Source organism: Taudactylus pleione, unplaced genomic scaffold, assembly GCF_031769625.1.
Source record: "Taudactylus pleione unplaced genomic scaffold, aTauple2 ptg000282l, whole genome shotgun sequence".
Classification (NCBI taxonomy): Eukaryota; Metazoa; Chordata; class Amphibia; order Anura; family Myobatrachidae; genus Taudactylus; species Taudactylus pleione.
Genome location: NW_028284684.1, coordinates 1,636,485 through 1,652,854, shown reverse-complemented (window position 1 = coordinate 1,652,854; position 16,370 = coordinate 1,636,485). Strand labels below are relative to the sequence as shown.

Here is a 16,370-nt window from a genome sequence, read left to right as displayed (position 1 = left end):
TATTTTTACTTTACCATACCAAATTTGTTGTCCCTGCATCTCAGATACTGTAGGTTCACATGGAGATTATTGAGCAAGCCACAATTTATACAACCGTCCCCAGAACATGGTTCCATTCAGAGTCAGGTTGCGACGGTTGGAAATCTAATAGCTTTTTTAGCCTTCAATATTGTTACTGTTCTCCACTTATGTACAGCTATGAAAGTGTAGTACTGCAGAATCGTGTATTGTTGCAGACATTACTCATGTCTATGTTTATCACTGGATAATCTCCTTTTGTTATTTGTTCTTGTTTTGACAGGATTGGCTGACTAGATTTGGCTACCTGCCTCCACCTGATCCTGTTACAGGACAGTTGCAGACACAAGAGGAGCTGTCCAAAGCAATTAAGGCAATGCAAGAGTTTGGAGGGCTGAAAGCTACTGGGATCTTAGGTAAGTCACAGGCCGATGGCAACAAATAAGAGTTGTGTGGAGACCTACAAAAAGTTTTCAGAAAGGGGATGAAATTCCAAAACACTCAGATCTTCAGCATAATGGTTTCTTCTGTATCTTTGGTCATTGTCCTCTGTTACTATATTCGAATGTGGATCCCAAATGATAGATAGAAATAAAATACAATAATATGCAGCATTTAAAATTGTAATACTATGCTCATGCAGGGAACTGCACTCACCTTTTGTGAGTAATAGTTATGCCTTTATGAGTAATAGCACACTGTTGTCTGCCGGTGGTTGTTAGAACAACGGTTTAGTTTGTCATGGGCGGTGGATGCCCCAGGAGAAAAGGAACAAAATAACAATGCACACTGGCAGAGCTGAATCTTTGTAGACAGTAGAACATCACAGGTTTTTCAGTGCACCTCTCGGGGCTGCAAAGGAAAATCTGTGATGTTTGTGGCTGCGAGTTGCTGGGGAAACCGTCCAAACTCCAGCACCTTACAGCCATCGCTTTAAATTCAATTGCCCCCTTTAAAGTCACATTATACTGATAAATAACCCCTTTCTCTTTTTTATAAGCCAGTTTTAATACCTTGTTTAAAGGGATAACCACAGTGCTTTAATCATACAGCATTGTTCTAATACAGCATTGCGCGTGTATTGTCCAAGTTTATTGAGGCGACCGCAGGAGCAGTTTCTATGCCTAGAAAGTATATAGCTTTTAACACCAAGTTCCAACATTAGACAGAAGTAAAATAATATTAAACTGTTTCTCTAGTGCTTCCATTGACAGTGCTGGTGAGGACGTGTCTCCAATCTCAGCGTGCCTTTCTGAAGTTAAGGTTCCAGAGCAAATGCCTATTTGCCATACTCTAAAGAAGCCTTGCATATTTACAATTTGTTATAAATAAGAAGGTTTAATCTTATTTTTGTAATTATAATAAATGAACAGAAACAATTGTGAACCCAGCAATGTAAATACCTGAATACGTATTTCCTTTTCTTGAATACTGGAGTAGGATTAAGCAACAGCTGCTGCATAGAGTTCCCTTTCTGCACAATTCCTTTGAGACGGAATCTCTGTTAAATATTAATTACACAGTTAGATTTGTGCAGTTGTTCCTCTTTGATGTCTTCTGGAAAATACAGCAGATGTCTGACTTCCATTGCCATCTTTAAACAAATTCCGCTTGTGAGGGTAAGGAGGACCCAATATTATATCTTCCGGTTTCCTACTATTTATCTACATCTTGCTCCCTTTTTGATAATTCATTAATTTAAGACTGAAAGAGAAATTAAATTAAACCCACACTGGGTTTTATTTACAAAGTGCAATACAAAACACCCTGGTCTTACACTGGTGGACCTGTCCAAGATAGTCCGCTCAGTACATATCCCCCCTTTTCATTAAATTCCATTTTACTAATGGTCTACTGCTCAGGTTAAAATCTAACATGAGAGTGAGGGGACATCTACACTGTCTTTATAACATGCAGCATTTAATTTGATTACTTTATGCAAAATGCACCTATAAATGTGGTTATTTGACCAAGTATGTTCAGAAAGGTGTTCCATTAAAGTACCTGTGCCTTTAACAGCAACAAGGCCCATGTTCCTTCTAGGCCTTACATCTGGCCCCAGCTCAAGTTCCACACTACTTAGGTCTTTGCTCTAAACACGGCATTTGTCTCCAACAGTAACATTTTTCTAGGACCTACTGGCTACGTGTAGCATCAACCTAACTGAGATCTTCCTGCTCTACACATGTACCGCTACTACTATTCGGTTATATGGCCTTTCCCCATCCAGGTCTCCCCATCACTATGGCTTCTACACCTGCTAGACCTCTGAGTAAGGTTGGGCATTGACGGAGATATATGGTCGATATTTCCTTCCCATTGTGAGATGTCAATGTTTTCCTGCCATCAGTGTTTTCTAGTAAGCACCAAGAAAGTAGGACAGTGTTGTCACTGGTGCACCACAACATGACAACACTGTGCTTCATTCTTGGTGCTTACTTGATATATTTAGTTGCCCATGGTAGCACTTCTAGCATTATTAATGACTATATATAGTACATATGATTAAAACTAAATAACACAATTATTATAGCAGAGGTTGTACAAAATTCAAATTATTTGATTATATTAATTCCTGATATAAAACCAGTGCAGTGGGATCACCCACTCATCTATTCATTTAAGTTTAGTATCCGATGGGTTTTCCAATTTGTAGATGGTAATATTGATGATTACCTTCTAGGTGAGCAAAGCCCAGTCTCCATATAGGCATCCCCACCACCATGGCCTGTACACCTCTTTGTCTATGCGCCACACTTACTCTACTTAGGCTTCACACTAACTCTACTTGTACCACTCTGGCTATCATTCATCATCACTTAATTTCTACAAAAGCAGGTGAAAATTAAGGATCGGGGCTATTTATTATAAAGGTAATGCTGGAGATATCACTGATATCTCTGCATACCTTTGAGCAACGATCTGTCTTGCAGTCCTCATACTCTAGTATGGGGACCTCAATTCATCAAGCACCGAAAATATATTTTTGGAGCTTGACCGCGGGAGCATTCGCCATATTCAGATGGCATTTGCTCCCGCACCCCTCTCCTACCCTATAGGAAGGAATGCTGGGGTGTGAAGAGGGATCTTTTCTGGTCTTCCATCAGATACCGGGGCTTTGTGTGCCTGTGCGAAGCTGTATGAAGTTCAATTCACGTTGGCACACTAGTACTGCCAAGTCAGGAACGGAATTGTTAACTTTTAGTGAAGAGGGACGCAGAGACAGATGTTGTTTGGATCAGCTGTCTCCGCGCCAGAGCAAGTTTGAATTGCTCCGGCAATCTTGTATCCACCACTGCCACTCACAGCGAGTTGAATACTTAATTATCAGGGGCCACCCAGCCCTCAATAATTAACATAATGAATGAACCCCTCTAACCCTTGTTGACACCTAAGCCTCCACAATAGAGGGTGAATGTACAGTGCTACAGTTTGTCAAAGCTGACGATCATCCTCTGCTTTGACAAATGCATTTAAAACAAGTCTGGCTTAGCATTTATTCTGTTGCTGTATGAAAACTATCAGTCAAAACTGACGATGATCAGTAGCTTCGACAAACCGTGGCATCTTATATATAAAATTCATTGGTCTGTTTGTTTATTTGTGTGTTTGTTTGTCCGGATATGTATTCGGACACCCCTGCACCGATTGGGATGAAACCAATGTGAGGTTGTTCAGTTGGATCTTGGCCAGGTTTTAGGGGGGTTAGGGTCCCGGTCGGACCTCCTGTTGGTGTATGCTGGGCAGAACTTTGACCCGGGGAGCCTGTTCTGAACCTTCCACTGGATGGATTTGGATGAAAACTTCACAGAGTGGTAATACTGGATCCCAGAAGACATACTAGGGGGTTGAGGTCCCGGTCAGACCTCCTGTTGGTGTGCACTTGGCAGAACATTGACCCGGGGACTCCAGGGAGCCTGTTCTGGTCCTTCCACTGGATGGATTTGGATAAAAATTCACAGATTGGTCCTGGATGCCTAATGGAGTCATTGGAGTCCTGGTTGGACCTCACGGCTGAGTGCACCATGCAGAACTTTGACCTAGGAAGCCTGTTCTGGGCCTTCTACTGGATGGATTAGGATGACATCACATAATTTGGACGAAAACGTTACAGAGTGGTAACATTGGGCCCCAGAAGACATACTAGGACATTGAGGTGCTGGTCGGACTTTCTGTTGGTGTATGCTGGGCAGAACTTTGACCTGGGGAGCCTGTTCTGGGCCTTCCACTGGATGGATTTGGACGAAAACTTCACAGAGTGGTAATACTGGATCCCAGAAGACATACTAGGGGGTTGAGGTCCCGGTCAGACCTCCTGTTGGTGTGCACATGGCAGAACATTGACCCAGGGACGCTGGGCAGAACTTTGATCCAGGGAGCCTGTTCTGGTCCTTCCACTGGATGGATTTGGATAAAAATTCACAGATTGGTCCAGGATGCCTAATGGAGTCATTGGAGTCCTGGTTGGACCTCACGGCTGAGTGTACCGTGCAGAACGTTGACCTAGGAATCCTGTTCTGGGCCTTCGACTGGATGGATTAGGATGACATCACATAATTTGGACGAAAATGTTACAGAGTGGTAACATTGGGTCCCAGAAGACATACTAGGACATTGAGGTGCCGGTTGTATCTCCCGTTGTTGTACGCTGGGCAGAACTTTGACCCGGGGAGCCTGTTCTGGGTCTTCCAATGGATGGTTTTGTATGAAAACTTCACAGAGAGGTGGCAAATGGCCTGGGATGCCTAATGAAGTGGGTGGTGTCTCGGTTGGACCTCACGATGAAGTGTGCCAAACAGAACTTTGACCCAGGGAGTCTGTTCTGGATGGATTTGGACGACATCACATAATAAAACGTAATAACTTGAATATTTAAACCCAAGCAACACTGGGTACTTCAGCTCATTGTAAATATACCCCTAGAACTGTACCTTGGACCTCTGTTATGGCTAATTCCTTATGTTTGATATGCCTCTAATTTGTTATATTCTGAAACACCATGTTTACATCACACTTTTATTAATTGCTTATCCTGCACACTGTATCCTATGTAGCTACCTCGCCAGGCCTCTCATGGGTAGAATGTTCAATCCATGAATTATTTGTCTTAGTGGGTACCTTTTATTTTGGATCTCACCCTCTATAGTCCCCATTTTCTACCCTTTATGCAGCTATTGTTTATCCCACCCAGTGTATCCTATGTAGTTTGAAAATGATGGCTGATTCTCCTAGGTCCTTCTTGGGCACGATGAACAATCCATGGAACTGTTAATTCAGTAGGTATGTTGTTTTTTGTATACCATCATTTGGCATCCTTTGCCATATACATATAATTGATGAGCTATGTATTTGATGTCATCTAGTTTCTGTATTTTAACCACTGTGTATCATGTTTTACATACCGCTTATCGAGGGACTTGAACCACATAGTGCACACAAAAGATGGCTACCTCACTGTTTGTGTATAGGATGCATGATGCGCGCAATAAATAATAAATGAGTGTCTAGTATGACTGTCTTGCATATGTTGTATCCTGCATATGTTTAATTTTCCTCACTGTAACTATTTTAAAACATATGCATCTACAGAAAAGCCATCAACTTGCTTTATAAACCTGTGTGCTTTGGTGTCATTCTATGCACATTAGTACAAATCAACTTTGTGCTTCATAAACAGCCATCACCAAATGGCTATTTTATTATGTGAATTTAAATAGAAATAATTAGCTTCCTTATTTTTCAATAGAACAAACTGAATTTGACAGATCATGGGCTCAGTATGGTAACATAGGAATTGTAGCTCAGGTTGCTGGTTGTGGATGTCTACCCCGTTCAGTTTGATCACTGATGCCCAATTTAATTAAGATCTGGTGACTAGGAAAGCCACACCATTACGATTAATTCACTAGCAAGATGCGGCCTTTGGGCGTGTAGCAGCCTTGGCAGGCTGTGGCCTGTGGGCCGTAGAACAAGATGCGGCCTTTGGGCCGTCTAGCAGCCTTGGCAGGCTGTGGTGGTCTGAAAAGGGACCTGTGCCGCCGAGTTGACACAGGCGGTGATACGCAGAATTGAGTACTTTGGACGCTGGATTGCGGCCTGAGCCGCCAGGTTGACACAAGCGGTGGTATGCTGGATTGCGTACTTAGAACGCTGGATTGCAACCTGTGCCGCCGGGTTGACACAAGCAGCTGGACGCTGGAGTGCGGCCTGTGCCGCCGAGTTGACACAAGCAGTGGGACGCTGGAGTGCGGCCTGTGCCGCCGAGTTGACACAAGCAGTGGGACGCTGGAGTGCGGCCTGTGCCGCCAGGTTGACACAAGCTGCTGGACGCAGAACTGCACACTCTGGACACTGAGTGCTGTCTGTGTCACCTGGATGACACAAACGGCAGAGCGTGGATATGCAGACCGTGCCTCCTAGATGACACCAACGGCAGGTAGTGTATATGCGGACCATGCTGCCTAGATAACACAAATGGCAGGTAACAATAGCAGGCAGGAGGACTGGGTACTCGACTGGATAACAGGAGACAACACCAAACTGGAAACACATAAAACGCTATCACCGGCACCGTTCGCACCAGAAGGAAATAGCTGTAGGATCCAATCTAGAACAGAGCAGGGATGATGGACAGTTGATGGGAGGAGTTCAGCGAACGGTCCCCCGGCGTTTGCCAGAGCGGCTTGTGACAGAAATATGGTCATGCCACTTCCTGCCGGCATTGCAGATCCGAGTACATCGCAGGTCTGATGCCACCCCCTCCCTGTCCCCAAACTGATTGGGAGGCTGGAGCTTTAGGGGATACTGCGTGTGGAGACACGGGACCTGTTCTGTTCATGCGCAGGCCATCTACCATCATAGTTGTACGCAGGCCATCGGGTTTGCATACAACTATGAACCAATCCCTGTAACATTGGACACACATACATTATATTTTTGTCAGAAGCCAATTAACATACTTGAATGTTTTTTTGGCTTGTAGAGGTAAAACAGAGTATCCAGGGGTGAACAAACAAACTCCAAACATATAGTACTTCAGTGCTGCAAGGCAGCAAGCTAATCATTGTGCAACTAGCCTGTATTGTAGCTACCCATGATGACAGATTCATTGTTTAATGCTGTTTTCCTTACTATAGACCTCTCATCAGCGGGAAGGAACAGGAAATTGTGTTTCTTAGATAAGGCAACATTTTACAAAGATTAATTTTCCAGGGAATGAGCATCAGCCCAAAGCAATTGCACTTTCTTTTATTTCTGTGAAGGGCTTGTCACCTGCCATACCTTATAAGTACAAGGTACAACGAGGCATACTCTTTCAGCATCGCTATTAGATAACTAATTAGTCCATCTGTTCTCTGCATAAGCCATGGCAGCCCTGCAGTCTCCTTAATTGGTGGTCTGACTTCAACCACAGATCTCCCATTCACTGGATATATAATTGTGTGATGGCTCATTGTCCTTACATCCTTGACACTGTTGTACATGAAACTCCAGTAGATTGCTGTTAATGATGGCATTTTATCCATACAGTACCGTGTTATCTTCAATGTTTTGCCTTGCTTAATCTTCCCATGAATTGTACACACATGATTGATTTGCACCTGTCTTCACGTTTTAAATAGCATTGCAGGCACTAATAATACAGTTATTGACCGTGCAGTTTCCTAAAAAGTACAGGCGTACCTAAAAAACTGGCTACTAACTTCAACAAATGCACAAATATACAGTGAAATTAGGTTCTTTTTAATGAACATACATATGTGTACATTTATACTGTATTGAAATGTATACAAAATATTGTGCTAACATAAAATAAACTCTTTTTAGAACTACCTAATATTTCCCTTTAAAGGTTACACAAAGTATTCTGAATTGTCCTAATGATTAGTGTTATTTACTGTTATTATTGACCATATTTATCTCACAGCCAGGACTCATTGACTTGTGTATAATTTTTGATTTTCCTTTGATTGACTTTGCACCCAGATTTATTGTTATCACTCGTTACTAATCTTAAATGGCGCTCCATCCCAATCAGCTCCTAAAGGTGCCAACACACTAGGCAATGTACTCACGATGCAATATCGTGTACGATTTCCCTTGAACTCACCCCGGCAGCTCCCCGGCAGTCCTGGACACGATATGGTGCTAAAAAGTGTTTCATCTGACTTTGAGATCAGTGGTGGCTCCAGAGGTGGGGCTGCAGTACAGTCCAAAATTCAAACAGGGGAGCCACACCAACTGCCAGTGAGCCACAGCCATCTATATTTGGCAGCGTTTGAAATGGCAATTGGTGTGGTTCCCTTATTTGAATTTTGCACTGCGCTGCGGCCTCACCCCTGGAGCCCCCATTGCTTAAGATCTATCGTGCACAAAATCTATCTAATGTACCACATCGTGTCCGAGATTGGCAGATCTTACCTGCAGCAGGCAAGATCTGGAGATGCGATGTACGACCAGCGGGTATACGCATCGGCATCATGATCGTGAGTGGACACTCATGATTTGGACATATTTTACACGATTTGTCGTTCCGATACGTCAAAATCGGGCGAATTGTGTAAATACCGCCGAGTGTGTAGGTACCTTTGTTGTCAGGTGTTTGAAAAATTATAGATAGGAGCTGATTGGTTGGAGCACCATTTAAGATTAGTAACGAGTGATAACAATCACTTGTTGATAAATCTGGGCCTTTATTCGGTGTATAAGGAAAAACCTATATGAGACCAGCTCCTTCTATATCTACAGTCACTCTCAGCAAGAATTACCACTTTAATCTGGAGCTCTAAACTTATGTGTGGAATCAAAATCTATCTAATAGGAATGGCTTATTAAAAAGCTCTCTGTCTGAGGTTACTTCGTGAAAGAAAACTTTGTACCCTTACAGATGAGGCCACCTTGGAGCTAATGAAAACCCCTCGCTGTTCCCTGCCTGACCTGTTCTATTCAGAGGCCAGAAGGAAGAAGCGAAGTGTCCAGCTGGTGACAAAGTGGAATAAGAGGAACCTATCCTGGAGGTGAGCATCACACTCATTGATATTGTGTCCCATCATAAACTTGTAGTATATAAAGGGATGATTCAGCCTCAGACGGAGTTGTTATCGCATGAGCTGTGATAGCTGTAATATCGTAATACAACAGGAGGAATCATGCCTCCTGCATGTATTACTGATCCGAGCTGCGTTCTTGGACACAGCATCGGATAATCTGCATGTCCATTGGCCGGCTGAGTGACCGGTGATCGCAGATGCTCAAAAGAGGCCAGGAACTCTCGGTCAGCCAACGGAGATCTTGACCTTTCCACTCCTCCCCAACAGTGGCGACACCCCCTCCCCGCCCCGGAACAGTAGCTAACTGTCAATCACTGACAGTCAGCTGCTGAACTCCTTGCGTTATCGCAGACCTGTACTGCACACAGTGGCGTATCTATAATGGGTGCAGTGTGTGCGGGGCATACGGGCCCCCAGGTCCAGGGGGGCCCCGCACCACACACACTGCACCCATATATTTTTTAAACTTACCTGTCCGAGGTCCCGCGTCAGGTGTCACTGCTGCTCAGAACACCGGAAAAATGGCCGCCACGGCCATTTTCCGGTGTTCTGCGCATGCGCAGTAGACTCCGGGCACTACAGTATGCCCGGAGTCTACTGTGCATGCACAGAATGCCGGAAAATGGCCACTACAGCTATTTTTCCGGCGCTCTGCGCATGCGCAGTAGACTCCGGGCACACTCTAGTGCCCGGAGTCTACTAATGCTCAGGTGGCTGGCCAGCCGCGTCAGTCGGCTGCCAGCCACCAGGGAGAGAGGAGGGGGCCCCGCACGAGGAGTGCACACGGGCCCCCTCCTCTCTTGAAATGCCCCTGACTACACATGTGCAGTATGGGGCAGGCGCGTGCTCAGATTCCCGACCATCGAGAATCTGTGTTCAGCACTGTTAAATTAGGCCCATAGTCCTTTATAGTTTCTAAAGTCAGCTATAATTAGGGACTCGGACTGATTCAGCACAGGATGGAATTTACAATTATGGTAATGCAGAAGGAGGAATCACACCTCCTGCATGCATCACTTATCTGAGCTGCGTCCAAGGACGCAGCATTGGATAATCTCCGGCTAAGTGACCCATGGGGTCACGCAAGCCAGCCGTTGCAGTAACAACAAAGATTTTAGGAAATCTCCATCAGCTGAACAGAGATCCTAGCCTCTTTCCTCCCTCCAACGCTTCCGTTTTTGGAAACGGAGGCCGTCGCCACCCTCTCCCACCCACAATCACTGACAATCTGCTGCTCTGCATGAGATCACGCAGGACCTGTCCTCTACATGCGCAGTACGGGTCCGGTGCCTCCGCAGAGTTCCGACCATCGGGAATCTGCGTTCAGCAGTGCACAGCTGAATCAGGCTCTCAGTGCAAAATAAACCTCGTCAACTGTCCTAGTTTTAATTTAATGATGTTTAATAAAATTAGAGTTGTATCCTGAATACCACTTTGGAAAGCTAACTGCATTCTTAATTACTGTCTCTGTATTAAAGACTGCACTACTGTGCACCAGCACCGTGTCCAGAAAGCTTGCATATGAGTTAAACTCTTCATGTGTATCTGTTTCACAGTTCTAGTGTAGTTCCAAGGGCAGGCCCCCTGCGGTTTGGGAGAAGCCCACCCCCAGCAGGAGACTGTAATAGTTTTATTTCAAGGAATCAAAGTCTGGAACATTTTGAATGCAAACTGAGCTCTGCTTGGTGAAAACTGAGCTTCTCCTTTCTGGGAACCTGGCAGAGAGCATATTGCATTGAAAAGCTCCAGGCTATCATACCTGGAGATGCATTCAGCATTCACATGTGCCAGCTGGTGTTAGTTATTGTCTAAGGCATGAGACCCCCATGGTCCAGTTATGTATGATGAGACAGTAATGTCTGCCATGAGTTGCTTTATAAATATATTCTATAATGTATCCCTCACACCAATACGGGTGATCATGCTGCAGGTAGTACTATAGGAGAATGCTCCCGAGGTTGTAGATTTAGATTACACCTTTTTCGTTTACATATACCTGATTATTACAATAGTTTTAGCAACATCAATTATAATTGGATCTTTGTTGAGAGATTATAGGTCCTGCGCAAGTGGTGTAGATGGTACTACTTGTTACAGGTATGCTGCTGCACTGGGGGATGCCTGACCTCATCCAGTGGGTAAATACAGAGAAACGTGGGGACCAGATGCTGCGCACAACCTATTTCCTGAACTATGTATATTCTAAATGTATCTAAATATATTCTAAAGTAGTAGAACCCAAAATGATGAGAGGGTACCAACTAAGAATCAAATGTTGCTTTTACTGATAAAAGTTTCACAATAATAATCGCTACAATTGCAATATAATATTGTGCCTGTAAACCATTGGTTATGTACCAACAGAATAAACAAACAAATAAACACAATGGACGATGCTGCAGTGTGTCAAACCTGTCAAAAGGAAAAATAAGCAAATAGAGACAAAATGTAGACAAATGTAGACAAAATATAAATAGCAAATGTGCCGATCTATTTGTGAATAGGCACTGGTAATGGTCTCAACCTTAGATGCCGCCAACTGAATAGTCAATTTGATAGAGATGGTTAAAGTATAGTGTTTAGTCAGGGAGATCTAGCGGCGTCCCGCTATCTCCAAAAAGGTACCTTGGTGGTATGCTGTAAGTCCTTTGGATATCTGTACGTTGCCCGGGTTATTCTCTGTGTAGTGTGGGGGAGGCTGGCTGTGGCGAGCGCCGGGGATCACTCTGCGTCGCGGGCGCCCTGAGTGCCGAGATCACGGACACTGTCCCTGTTGCCAGGGGCAGGTCCGTGCGCGTGCACCAGGTGCCGGACAGGGGAGAGGGGTGCCTACGGTCCTGGCTTGTGCAAGCCGGGGGCCGCGGACGACTCTGCACCAGAGGATACTTACCCGGATGCCAAGCTGCCGGTCCCGTCGGTCTTCTTTGTTGGCGGTGATGGCGCGCTTCTGTTGCTCGCTGGTAAATTCCGGTAGTGGTAAGCTGGAACAGTTTTGCGGCAAATGTGGTACTGGAGACACTGTTAGATAGGGATTGCTGTGTTCCCCCAACGCGTTTCGACCAGTCAGAAGAAGACCTGACAGGTCGAAACGCGTTGGGGGAACACAGCAATCTCTATCTAACAATGTCTCCAGTACCACATTTGCCGCCCAACTGTTCCAGCTTACCACTACCGGAATTTACCAACGAGCAACAGAAGCGCGCCATCACCGCCAACGAAGAAGACCGCCGGGACCGGCAGCTTGGCATCCGGGTAAGTATCCTCTGGTGCAGAGTCGTCCGCGGCCCCCGGCTTGCACAAGCCAGGACCGTAGGCACCCCTCTCCCCTGTCCGGCACCTGCCCCTGGCAACAGGGACAGTGTCCGTGATCTCGGCACTCAGGGCGCCCGCAATGCAGAGTGATCCCCGGTGCTCGCCACAGCCAGCCTCCCCCACACTACACGGAGAATAACCCGGGCAACGTACAGACATCCACAGGACTTACAGCATACCACCGAGGTACCTTTTTGGAGATAGCGGGACGCCGCTAGATCTCCCTGACTAAACACTATACTTTAACCATCTCTATCAAATTGACTATTCAGTTGGCGGCATCTAAGGTTGAGACCATTACCAGTGCTTATTCACAAATAGATCGGCACATTTGCTATTTATATTTTATCTACATTTGTCTACATTTTGTCTCTATTTGCTTATTTTTCCTTTTGACAGGTTTGACACACTGCAGCATCATCCATTGTGTTTATTTGTTTGTTTATTCTGTTGGTACACAACCAATGGTTTACAGGCACCATATTATATTGCAATTGTAGCGATTATTATTGTGAAACTTTTATCAGTAAAAGCAACATTTGATTCTTATTTGGTACCCTCACATCATTTTGGGTTCTACTACTTTAGAATATATTTAGATACATTTAGAATATACATAGTTCAGGAAATAGGTTGTGCGCAGCATCTGGTCCCCACGTTTCTCAACATCAATTATAACCCCATTAAGAAATCAAGAACCTAAAAAAATAATAATATTTTAATTAGATGTCATATGATGTGTCTGGTAATCTTATTGCTCGTCTCATTGTAGCATTTCCTGTACTTCACCCAAACTTGCAAAAGCTTTATTACAAGCTTAGTGTAGGCTTGTAAAACATTCATGTACCCTGCATTACTGCAATTAACAGCCTTAACATTATTGTCCTCTGGAATGCAACATAAATCACTTCACAGAGTCTTAATTTTTTATTTGTAAAGAATGTAGATGTGTGCCATGGCATGCAAGCCTTTCATATCTATACTGTAGGAGGAGAGTGTGGAAAATGTTTCCTCTAGGCATTCATAAGGCAAGAGTGCCCTCTAGGCACATTTACCTAGTACTGCACTTAGTATCAGGCGTCTAACTTCTACTAAGAGAAATACAAGGCATTTGCAGAAATACACTTTTACCAACACTGCTGTAAGAGAGCTCTGATTCCTAAATCTAACAGTTATGGGATATGAGAACTGATTGAAGAGAGACCAAATTAGGTGATCATTTTATAAATGCCTAATTCTGTTAGTACTGTACCACCACCTCTGGTGAAGCAGAGTTCTGTGGATCCAAATGTCAATATGTCCCATAACACCCATGATACAGTATAGTTAATCTCGGTGCAGTGCATGGCCGCCACCCAGGAACGCCTAATACATTTCCAATACGTCTCAGTTGCTACTGTGACTGACCAAATGTGGTTTTAGGGATTTTCACACATGCGCAGTAGCAAAATATCTCTCAACTCGGTGAACATTGGCATTGCATGCAAACCAGAATCAGGCCATATTTGTGTTTAATTGAGAATGGAGTGATCAGTGGAACCTACAACAGACAAGGATGGAAAATTAGTGATCGCTGTTAAAGACAAATATTGTACACATTGAAGGCTTTCAAATGCTGCTGCCAGGTGCTAACGTTCAAATAAAAATAGCTTTTTAAACATATAAAACATTTTTTTGTTAACTAAACTGAAAGGCGTTTACCAGAAACTACTGTGCGCAAGAAATGTACGTCTGCGTGAATGAGCCCTGACCTTTTAGAAACTAGAAACTAGGGTATATTGGCTTTATTATGATATATATGGCTAATATTGCATGCAACAAATCTTGGTCATAATTATTTTCTCCTTGTCAATTACAGAGTTAAAACATTCCCTAAAGAGTCATCACTGGGCCATGACACTGTGAGGGCACTTATGTACTATGCCCTCAAGGTGTGGAGTGACATCACCCCACTGAACTTCCATGAAGTAGCTGGGAATAATGCAGATATTCAAATTGACTTCTCCAGGGCTGACCACAATGATGGCTATCCATTTGATGGACCAGGGGGTACTGTAGCTCATGCCTTTTTTCCTGGTGAACATCACACCTCTGGTGACACTCACTTTGATGATGAAGAGTCATGGACATTCCGATCATCAGGTATGTCAGGGTAAGAGAATATACAAGTTGAGTTTTGTTCTGCAGGTTCTTAAGCATACCTAATAACAAATGAAGAACTATTTTTTATCTGCGTGGCGGGTGTGGCTGCGGAAGGCCTGGGCATTACTGCATCATAGAGACATTGCCATGATTACAGTTGATGTGGCTACAGTGCCCTGGACCACCATTTTATTGCTACATGCAAGGGAAGCAGCTGCCTCCCCTGCTTGTGGAAGATGAATACTCCCCCCACCCCCAAATCAGGATAAATGTGCCGATCACAGGACAGTGATACAGTCCCCTCAATTTGGGATGGTTCTGCCAATGAATCTGCCAAATTCAGGATGGTTGGAAGGTAAGCTATAACTATCCCTTACCTATAGAGGTCAGTATAGAGTAGAGAGACACTGGGGCTGATGCAGAGTTTCATGCAAGCCTGTTTTGCAGCCAATCACATGCATCTGATGGTGAGTCGTATGGAAGCCAATTGCATCTCCACTTGTGGCTGAAGAAGCGTAATTGTGTACCAACAGGGTGTTCACACATAAGCTAAGTTGACTGTTTGCGTGTTGTCAGAATTGGGTCCCAGGCAGAATTGTGCGTGTGCAGAAATCCATCTGTTTTCAGACAGTTCTCTTGTACCAGGGATAGGGCTGTTTCAAGTGTGCCCTGATAATGATGACAGCTATTTAGCCAAGAACGTGAATAGGGACATTACAGTTGCATATATGCGTACAACTCGTTATGCCGGCATTTAGGGTCTGATTCTGAATTGGGAGCAAAGCAAAAAAACAAAAACAAGTAACTTTGCACTTTGAACAAACCATTTTGCACTGCAAGTGGGGCAGATGTAAAATGTGCAAATAAGTTTATATTTGAGAGCGTCGTGTACAAACTCAATTCTAGATAGCAGTGTAAAAATAAAGCTGTTTAGTATTTGTGGGCTATATGCAGCCAGTATTTACCTTGCATGCAATCAATGAATATACACTGATCAGCCAAAATATTAAAACCACCTGCCTAATATTGTGTAGGTGCTGCCAAAACAGCTCTGACGTCCAGGCATGAACTCCACAAAACCTCGGAAGGTGTCCGGTGGTATCTGGCACCAAGACATTAGCAGCAGATCCTTAAGTTGCTAGGTGGAGCCTCCATGGCTCAGACTTGTTTTTCCAACACATCCCACAGATGCTCGATCAGACTGAGATATGGGGAATTTGGAGGCCAAGTCAACCCTTGAACTCTTTGTCACGTTCCTCAAATCATTCCTGAACAAATTTTGCAGTGTGCCTTATCCTGCTGCCATTAGGGAATACTGTTGCAATTAAGGGGTATATTTCTCAGCAACAATGTTTAGGTAGGTGGTATGTGTCACAGTAACATCTACATGAATGGCAGGACCTAAGGCTTCCCAGCAGAGCATTGCCCAGAACATCACACTGCCTCCACCGGCTTGTCTTATTTCCATAGTGCATCCTTGTGCCATCTCTTCCCCAGGTAAATGATGCACATGCAGCCGGCTGTCCACATGATGTTAATGACAACGTGATTCATCAGTACAGACCACTTTCTTGCATTGCTCCACGATCCAGTTCTGACACTTATGTGCCCATTGTAGACACTTTCAGCGGTAGACAGGGGTCAGCATGGGCATGACCAGCCTGTGGCTATGCAGCCTCATACACAGCAAGCTGCTATGCACTCTGTGTCCGGACACCTTTCTATCATAGTCAACATTTACTTTTTTAGCAATGTGTTCTATAGTAGCTCTTCTGTGGGAGAGCTAGCCTTCGTTCTCCATGAGCATCAGTGAGTCTGTGGCACCCATCACCTTGTCACAGGTTCATC

General features: G+C 44.3%; 1 protein-coding gene across 1 annotated transcript in view; it reads left to right on the top strand.

The window, feature by feature from the left end:
• Nucleotides 1-16,370, top strand: part of MMP17 (matrix metallopeptidase 17) — a 172,423-nt gene that overhangs the window by 110,238 nt on the left and 45,815 nt on the right. Inside the window, exons 2-4 of the mRNA XM_088482089.1 lie at nucleotides 302-434; nucleotides 8,906-9,035; nucleotides 14,239-14,522. Coding sequence (XP_088338215.1) covers nucleotides 302-434; nucleotides 8,906-9,035; nucleotides 14,239-14,522 — 547 coding nt within the window. The remainder of the gene's footprint in view (nucleotides 1-301; nucleotides 435-8,905; nucleotides 9,036-14,238; nucleotides 14,523-16,370) is intronic.